Below are 9,931 nucleotides of genomic sequence, written 5' to 3'. Positions count from 1 at the left end.
TAGTCTATACCGCTCTGACATTGCTCATCCATACATTTATATACTCTTATTCCATTCCTTTACTTAGATTTGTGTGTATTAGGTAGTTGTTGTGGAACTGTTAGATATTACTTGTTAGATATTGCTGAACTGTCGGTAGTAGAAGCACAAGCATTTCGTTACACATGGTTAGCAGATGTTATTGCAACTGTATGTGACGAATGAAAATGTATTTGATTTGACACGCAGAGGACACGATTTCCATACTTTAGGGCCCATAATGCAATTCTTCAGGAAATGGGCGTGGCTTCACATTGGTTTTCAGATTTGAAAAAAATTGAGGAAAATATGCAGCCGAAGTACAACGAAGTACAAATTAATTGCTTTAACTAATTATGACAAATGTTAAGAACATGCTGAGCAGTGTAATAAAGTAATGACCTTACACGTAATGTTGGCTGATAATTTGTTAGCTACGCTGTCTTTGTGAACCACATAGCATATCATTACAGCAGTATATACCGGTATGTTTTAAACTAGCTACCTAACGTTAGTTGGCTACTTATACATCAAACTTGCCAGTATATTAACTATAGGCTAACTACCCAACGTTCATTAACTTGGTTATTCCCATAATTCTTAGCTGAGCTAAATGGTATAGTCGGTGTGCGTTCTCAAAGGACATTCGGGTGCGTTCCTACATTCGCTCTGGCTCTCTATTTCGATTTCAGAGCACTCTCATCTGTGTACCAGAATGCAGAATAATTTATTTACAAACGCTCAACATCTGTTGAATATGGCCGGTGTCAGTAAACGTCGGCAAAAAAAGTGTAATTAAATTGTTGCCAGCAGCACAGTTACAGTCACCAACGCTCTGGATAACATGAAAACTGCCTAACCAGCTCTGCTAGGGCGAGTAAAATGATCAGTGGTCTCATTTGTGTCTGGAAGTACAGTTGTGACCAAAAAATATTAGCACCCTTTCATTTTTTTCAAATAATTGTTAGGGTTTTCTTGACTTGAAGGAGAGGCGGACCAAAACGCAGCGTGGTTTCTATTCATGGTTCTTTAATAAAGACAACTATACATGAACAGACTAACAAAACAAGAACCGTGAAAACCTAAAACAGCCCTATCTGGTGCAAACACAGAGACATGAAAAATCACCCACAAAACACTCAAAGAATATGGCTGCCTAAATATGGTTCCCAATCAGAGACAACGATATTTATTTTTTTATTTTTTATTTTACCTTTATTTAACCAGGCAAGTCAGTTAAGAACAAATTCTTATTTTCAATGACGGCCTGGGAACAGTGGGTTAACTGCCTGTTCAGGGGTAGAACATGAAAAATCACCCACAAAACACTCAAAGAATATGGCTGCCTAAATATGGTTCCCAATCAGAGACAACGATATTTATTTTTTTATTTTTTATTTTACCTTTATTTAACCAGGCAAGTCAGTTAAGAACAAATTCTTATTTTCAATGACGGCCTGGGAACAGTGGGTTAACTGCCTGTTCAGGGGTAGAACGACAGCTCGGGGGTTTGAACTCACAACCTTCCGGTTACTAGTCCAACACTCTAACCACTAGGCTACCCTGCCGCCCCAGGTAAACACCTGCCTCTGATTGAGAACCACTCCAGACAGCCATAGACTATGCTAGATACCCCCACTAAGCCACAAACCCAGTACCTAACAAAACCCCAAGACAAAACACACCACATAAAAAAACCATGTCACACCATGGCCTAACCAAAATAATAAAGAAAACACAGAATACTAAGACCAGGGCGTGACAATAATGCACAATTTCTTCCAGAAAACTCTTGACATTAAAACAGATTTTGGTATCCACATATATATGTCTTCGGTGTGCAGTTGAACAAAAAAAAAAAAATGGAATAATTTACTAAATCTTAGCTAATTCCAAATATAAGTCCTAAAAAGTCCAAGATAATATTTATTGCCACCTTCTAGAAGTAGTTAGAAATAATTAGATTTCACCCAGGTGATTCTCATTTACTTTGGAATTGAAATCCCCTGTGGTGAGATGAAGGTGCTTGCAGTATAAACATCACATATTCAACCAGTTTGAATAGAGAAGAGGACTCAATCTGTGTTGTGGCACTGTATGTACCTCAATGAGCATGGAGAAAAGAAAGAAAAGCAGAGAATTATCTGAGGACGTCAGACACAAGATTATAGCCAAGCCTGGACAATCTCAAGGCTACATGTCCATCTCCAGAGACCTTGATGTTGCTGTTTCCACCGTACATAATGTTATCAAGAAGTTTAAGGCCCATGCCACTGTAGCCAACCTCACTGGACGTGGCCGCAAGAGAGAACTTGATGGTAGATTGCAGCGAAGGATTGTTCCAATGGTGGAGAAAGCACCTCGATCAACTGCCACACAGATTCAAGCTGATCTTCAGACACAGCTTCAACTCGCACCATCTGTCACCAACTCAATTAAAGGGGGTTATATGGTAGGAGACCCAGGAGGACCCCACTGACGAGAGAAAGACATAAGAAAGCCAGACTGCAATTTGCCAAAACACACCTTAACATGTCAAAACCCTTCTGGGAGAATGTCCTGTGTACAGATGAGACCAAATTAGTTATTTTTGGTAAAGCACTCCATTTCTATGTTTACAGAGAACAAAATTAAGCTTTCAAAGAACACCTATCCTACAGTCAAACATGGAGGTTTAGTGATGTTTTGGGGTTGCTTTGTTGCCTCTTGCACTGGGTTCCTTGAATGTGTGCATGGCATCATGAAATCAGGTAAATACCAAGGTATTTTGGAGCGCAATGTCAGACCCAGTGTCAGAAAGCTGGGTCTCCGTTGAAGGTCATGGGTCTTTCAGCAGGACAATGACCCCAAACACACTTCAAAAAGAGCCCAGGAATGGTTCAAGACAAAACGCTGGACTGTTCTGAAGTGGCCAGCAATTAGTCCAGATCTAAATCCCATTGAAGCTCTTGATTGCAGTTATTCTGACCAAAGGCTGTGCTACCAAATATTAAGTCTACAATATTCTAAAATTAACTAGTAGTGTATATACTCATTAAGTATGTAGTATACAGTATATTGGTATGGGTATTCAAACACTGCTCAGGTCTCAGATAGGCGTTAGATTAAAAGCGTTTTCAAGTGGAACGTTAACGATGGTTTTGGGGAAACAGCGATATTTAACGATGCTCCTACGGTTCCAACGATAAATTTACCCTTAATTAAGACGCGTTTGGGAACCGGGCCCAGATCACAATAGCCGCCTTCTTTGCTAATAAATTGTCAAATAAAATATTGGTTTTAACTAATGTAAAATAAACTTGTTAACTGGATTCTGTAGTCGCCTAAATGGTTTCATTCTCAGACATGAATTAACACTGTCAATCCATAAGATGGCGCACAAGTGTAACAGTTAGGCTACAGCCACAAACCATATTTCCAGACAGTTTTTATGCGAGTCAAGTCATACTTTATACTAAAAAAATCACGACAGCAAACAGATAATTTGTTCGTTCAACATGGCGCGATCTTTTTGTGTCTGCAAAATGAATTCTGCTAGAAATGACGGCGGAAATTCCTTTATGCGCAAATATTAATATAATAAACATCATATAAATACACATTTAAAAAACAATGAAAGAAAATGACTAAAAAGTGTAAGAAAAACATCATCAGGTCTCACATTTGTGGTCCTCCCACTACTACTCGGGAAACCATGTAGTTTATTAAACTACAGATTAAATCATTTCTGATGAATGTAACAGGGTGATGAAAGTGCTCGCTGATCATGATGCTACTTTCGAATAGACTAAATATGGAGGGTCTGATTCTGGTGACATAACGATCGATGTTTGACAAATCAAAATATTCTCGCATTGCATCTGCAAACTGTTGGCAGAGTAGACACATTTGGTATTTAACGCAACAGTGTGTGGCAAAACTATCCATAAGAATTAAATGCGATGGAAACACATTGAACTTTAGATTTTATTCGGTACAATACATTTTGTGTGCACTGTCATCACCCACTGATTTTTATCTACAACAAGTGAGTTTGGTCAAAACACCACTGGTGGGGAAATGCGCATATTTTCTTTAATGCAGATTTTAGAATCTTCGCATGCAAATCTGTCGCCAATTAGATGGAAAACTAGTTACTGAATGACTTCATTCGAGTTCTCTGTTCAACACATGCAACCCTGGAGTTGATGAAATAGGCTAATCATAACAGGTGCAAATCGGTCTAAATTTGGTTGTAGCGTTCTCATTGTGGCTTGCGAACAGCTTAATCTGGAAGCCACATTTTTTTTACATTTACATCTCATTTTGGCTAATTAAGAACAATGTCAGAAGTCACACATTTCAACTCGAGTGCGTTGAATAAATGTGTACATTTCCTGAATTTGAAGCAGTCATTTCATAAAGCCTATATATGGCCCAAATAACTGGAATATTTCACTCCTAAATCATCAACAGGTGTTTTGGACCAGGCCAGTCAGCCCTGACAGTGCGCTTTCTCCGCCCAGTACCGTCGGTAACCATAGCGAACACAATCATCGGAAACGCTCGAGTCCAGAATGACGAATTTTAAATGTTGCGTGAGAATTCCATGCATGCCAGTCAGTAGGATAGTTCATGCATGACACACCGCCGTAACCTGGTAGTTTCTATCGATTGGTAAATCCCGAATGTGCCATGGAAACTTTTATCTTCAAGTGAGGCCTGTTGATACAGGTTTGTTTAGTTGCCTGGTAGTTTATAGCGTGGATTACAATGCATTCAAATTACGGATCCATGATGGACCTGGGCTCGGATTACGTGAAAATTAAAGCGCACTACAGCGGGTGAGTGTTTGTCAAATCGGTTCTGTCCTCGAGGTTCGACCTGTCACTCGATTGTATTCGTAACATAGGGTCGAAAGAAAGGCAACGCTGCTCTCGGATCAACTTTCTCCTTTCAAATCTTACCTTGAAATTATTCCACAATACGGATCAGCTCCTGGAAAGATATCGCCTATAGCTGCAGATATTGAGGTGGCTGATACAAACGTTTACCCTGTAATAATGCGCTAAATCATAATTAAATGTATTGAAACACATTAGACAGTAGCCTACAAGTAGCAAAAAAGAATTTGATTGAACATGAAATGTATTTCTATCATTTAAATAGGCCTATAGTCTGCTGTACTTATATTTGAATGCGTTCAACTCAGTTTAAAAGTGTATACGTCGATTGTATCAATTGCAACTTTATTTGTAGTCAACTTTGTTCTGTAGTGATCCGTGGTTACAGAGGCAGATAAACCGTGTGAGTCAGTTTAGCGTTAATCTTCTGGTTAGAAAGTGACGCGGGAGGGCAAAAAATGTTGCGATTCTACGAGTAGTCTGAGGCAGGCGTTAGATTACAAATGCAACATTAAAACAATAACACTATTTGAATTTAGTTCAACTACCACGAGCTATTGCAAAATGTAATTCAATTACAAGTTGAACTAGTTAATTACTCCAACACTATAAACTAAAGTGTTCTGCTAGCCATGGGTTAGCTCTACTGAAACTGCTGTGAATGGGGAATTCAAACTTTAAACATTCCACAGGTGTTTCACAGTCTTCAATACGAAATCAACAGACCTGGGTCCGGTTTCCCAAAGGTATTTTAAGGCTAAATTCATCATTATAACTTGTTAAATCTCTGAGTGTCGCAACGGTCTAAGGCACTCTGTCTCAGTGCTAGAGGCGTCACTACAGACCCTGGTTCGATTTCAGGCTGTATCACAACCGGCCGTGACTGGGCGGCGCACAATTGGCCCAGCGTTGCCTGGATTAGGGTTTGGCTGGGGTAGGCCGTCATTGTAAATAATAATTTGTTCTTAACTCACTTGCCTAGTTGAAATAATTCCCCAAACCATCCCCATTTAAAACTTGGTTTCTAAAATTCTAATAGTTTGCTAATTTCAGTTCGTGAAAAGGCAAGCGGTCATTGTGTAGATAATTATTGTAGCATCTAAACTGCTGTAAATATATTTTCATAAACCCAAATATAGTATTTTCAGCTGTTTTGAAGCTGGTTTACAAAAGTAAAAGACAAGAACGGGATGCATAGAAATGGAACACCTCTGGCGCTTGTCTTAGACTTGCTTTTGATGAGAATGAAAGATCACATTTCTATGTCAATTTGGTTGGGTCGCTCAAAGAGTTGCTTATTGTAGCTTGCTTCCTTTATTTTTTGACAACAGACCTGCCTCAAGTGAGACACTTGAAACAGTTGTTTTAATAGGCTAAATTAGCCAATTTGCAATTTGTAGCCATTTCTGATTTACGTATAATTTATCACAAAGTAGTTTGGATGTAGTGAACTACAAACTTTAGTTAAGTAGAAGATTTTTATTAAGGGTAACTTTAGTGTAGTTCAACTTCTTCCAGTGTGAAGTAATTGTTTAGCTTGGTAAACTATATTTTCAGAGTAGCCTCCCAAACGCTGATGTTGTTCAAAACTGCTATACACAGACTGTCACAGATGGAAAAACAATGTTGTGAATGAAATAAGTCTAAATTGTCATTATAGCCTTGGGGCATTAAGCTCAAAGGCAATTTTGGGATGGGTGCAGGTGGGATGGTCACACTTAAAACAAATTACAACTTATAAAGGGTGGCATAAAAGGTTCTTATATCCGATGCTTTGTCAAAAGTAGCATAACCTTGTCACACTTTATATAGCATTTATGACATTTGCAATAATTTCTGGAGCATCTATTTAGGTTTAAACTGGGTTTATAATGGCTTCATAAAGCCTTAGCACTTGATCCCATCAAAAATCTTTATCATAAATGTCAATGGGAAAGGAGATATGGGACAGTGACAAGTATGTGTGTGCAAATGCATCAGGTAAGGAGTTGGCCATAAACAGCCCTCTTTGATCTCTTGACATAATGGTCATATCAGAATGTCATGGCTCTAACATGTTTGCCAGCACTTTTCCTATTCACCTCAGGCCTAATCATCACTCGACACATTCAGAAAGTTACAATGTGTATTCAGCTACATTGCATAATTCACGTTCAAATGTTGATTCCTTGAATCACTGAAGAATCATTGGCACTTTCCAGGTTTGCTAAAGTGCAGTGATATCAGTGCTAAAGGGATTATTGTAGGTGGCTGAAGCTATTATTTACAAACATGTAGGCCTGTGTGTCAAGTGTTGTTGAGAAGGGCAGCCAAACAAATCTGGGCCTGGCTGTTTGGATAACAGTCAAAGGGAGATAAAGAAAGTGCATAGTAGTTTGCTTGATGCAAAATTAGGTTTAACTACAGACATAAGGTTATTTTGCAGGTAGATGAAAGGCTTGGTGGGTTATGAGATTGAGGGACACAGTGGTAATGACGGTGAATGAGGATGCCACTGGAGCAACTTGTCAATATTTCATGTCAAAATATGATTCAATATCATATGGCCAAACATCAGTGTTCTGTATTCACAAAGTGTCTCAGAATAGGAGTGCTGATCTAGTATCAGTTTTGCCTTTAAAATCATAATGGATAAGAGCTGATTCATTGATCCTAGACCAGCACACTTATTAGATGCTATGTGACTACAGGCCCATATTCTCACATTTCTTTTGCATTCTGGAGATCTTCACAAGTTTTTGGTTGTTGAAACAAATTAATTTTATTGTCTCCGGGTCAAATACTCAACTTACAATGCTAGTCATATTTTTTTTGACAGCTCTGATACAAATGTACAGTGTAGAGATTATTTCTGATTTGCCTTCGGGTTGTTCCATTTGATTTCACCTTGCATACATATTTGCACATGGTAGAGGTGGTCAGAAAGTGACATTTTGGAGCTGAATGCCAAAATATTCAGAGATAGGTGCTCAAAGTTGACCCATTTTGCATACCCCATCATACGTAGCCTAGTGGTTAGAGCGTTGGACTTGTAACCGAAAGGCTGCAAGATCAAATCCCCGAGCTGACAAGGTAAAAATCGTTCTGCCCCTGGCAGTTAACCCACTGTTCCTAGGCTGTCATAGAAAATAAGTTTGTTCAACTGACTTGCCTAGTTAAATAAAGATATATATATATATATTAAATACCATGTCTTTATCACTGGAAAATATAAACTGGGGTTGTCAAACTATTTTATAATTAATTAAACTTTTTATAAAACGTATTTGCCTGGCAGCTGCTACCATACTCCATTCAAAGGCACTTAAATATTTTGTCTTGGCCATTCACCCTCTGAATGACACATACACAATCTGTGTCTCAAGTATCTCGAGGCTTAAAAATCATTTTTTAACCTGTCTCATCCCCTTCATCTACACTGATTTTTAAGTGGATTTAACTGGTGAAATCAATAAGCTTTCACCTGGATTCACCTGGTCAGTCTGTCAGAGCAGGTGTCCTTAATGGTTTGTACACTCGGTGTACATTGCCATGGAAATGATTGCAGCACAATACCAGGCAGCCATTACGAGTGTACCCATGAGTTTACCAGTCAAATTGCCAGGGTTAGAGATTCCAAGCCTGTTCTAGTCCCATCTCTGTGTGATACTGCATTTTTTTTATTTAACTAGGCGTTGTGGGGTGTGTTGCAAGGAGCAACAAAGTTTAATCATGTTGTTAAGAGTCCGTGCTACGGCAGAAACGTAGCAGTGAAGAATCACTTCAGTGATTTTTGTAGTTCGTTCCAGTCATTGGCATCAGAGAACTAGAAGGAAAGGCAGCCAAAGGAGAAATTAGCTTTGGGGGTGACCAGTGAAATATACCTGCTGGAGCGAGCGCTACGGGTGGGTGATGCTATGGTGACCAGTGAGCTGAGATAAGGTGGGGCTTTACCTAGCAAAGACTTTTATAGATGACCTGGAGCCAGTGGGTTTGGCGACGAATATGAAGCGAGGGCCAGCCAATTAGAGCATACAGGTCGCAGTGGTGGGTAGTATATGGGGCTTTCATGACAAAACGGTGACAAAACACTGATAGACTGCATCCAATTTGCTGAGTAGTGTTGGAGGTTATTTTGTAAATTACATCGCCAAAGTCGAGGATCGGTAGGATAGTCAGTTTTACAAGGGTTTGTTTGGCAGCATGAGTGAAGGATGCTTTGTTGCGAAATAGGAAGCCGATTCTAGATTTAATTTTGGATTGGAGATGCTTAATGCGAGTCTGGAAGGAGAGTTTACAGTCTAACCAGACACCTAGGTATTTGTAGTTGTCCACATATTCTAAGTCAGAACCGTCCAGAGTATGTATGGTAGGGTATACAAAATGGATCAACTTTGAGCACCTATATCTCCTGAATGTTTTGGCATTCAGGTCCAAAAAGGCACTTCCTGACCACTTATACCATGGGAAAATATGTATGGAAAGTTTTGTTCAAATCAAAAGAGTTGTGGTCAAAAAGTGATTGAAATCAAATGGAACAATCCCTTCCCAATTTAAATTGATGTGACTTGAGTGTTATTGATGGGCTGCTACCTTGTGATAAGGACGTTCCCTCAATGTCTTGCCAACCATAAATTACAGAATCCTGATCAGTCACTACAGCAGATGGGAGTCAAGCCAAGCTCAGGATATACTCTGACCTTTGATAAGCCGTTTTTGAATATACAAAATGTCAGCCTCCTTGATTTGTGGAGGCTCTGGAGGTCCCTCCCTTGCTCTAAACAAATCATTGTTTCAAGAAGAGAGACAGGGAAGATGGCAGTGTCCCTGTATGGTCTAGGCAAGCAGGCTGGCTGGCTTTATATAGTAACATAACATTACCCAATTAGTTTATTAACCAGACCTGCGGTGTGTTGAAAAGGTTGAAACAGTGCACAGACTGAATATTGACGAGAATAACTTATTTCTCGGACTGAATGCTATGTTGTTTTGCATAGCCCTTCCTTTCTTTTGCTCATTGTATTTCATGTTTACTTTTTGTATCACATCAA

The 9,931-nt window shown here is 39.2% G+C and overlaps 1 protein-coding gene across 1 annotated transcript in view; it reads left to right on the top strand.

The window, feature by feature from the left end:
• Positions 1-4,468: 4,468 nt before the first annotated feature.
• Positions 4,469-9,931, top strand: part of LOC110491852 (protein kinase C, zeta) — a 142,092-nt gene continuing 136,629 nt past the window's right edge. Inside the window, exon 1 of the mRNA XM_036946742.1 lies at positions 4,469-4,841. Within this exon, the coding sequence (XP_036802637.1) occupies positions 4,771-4,841 (71 nt within the window). The 5' untranslated portion in view covers positions 4,469-4,770. The remainder of the gene's footprint in view (positions 4,842-9,931) is intronic.

The sequence above is a fragment of the Oncorhynchus mykiss genome, chromosome 16 (assembly GCF_013265735.2).
Source record: "Oncorhynchus mykiss isolate Arlee chromosome 16, USDA_OmykA_1.1, whole genome shotgun sequence".
In the NCBI taxonomy this organism is placed as follows: domain Eukaryota; kingdom Metazoa; phylum Chordata; class Actinopteri; order Salmoniformes; family Salmonidae; genus Oncorhynchus; species Oncorhynchus mykiss.
Note: the sequence above shows the minus strand (reverse complement) of the source record. Positions and strands in the feature narration are given on the sequence as shown.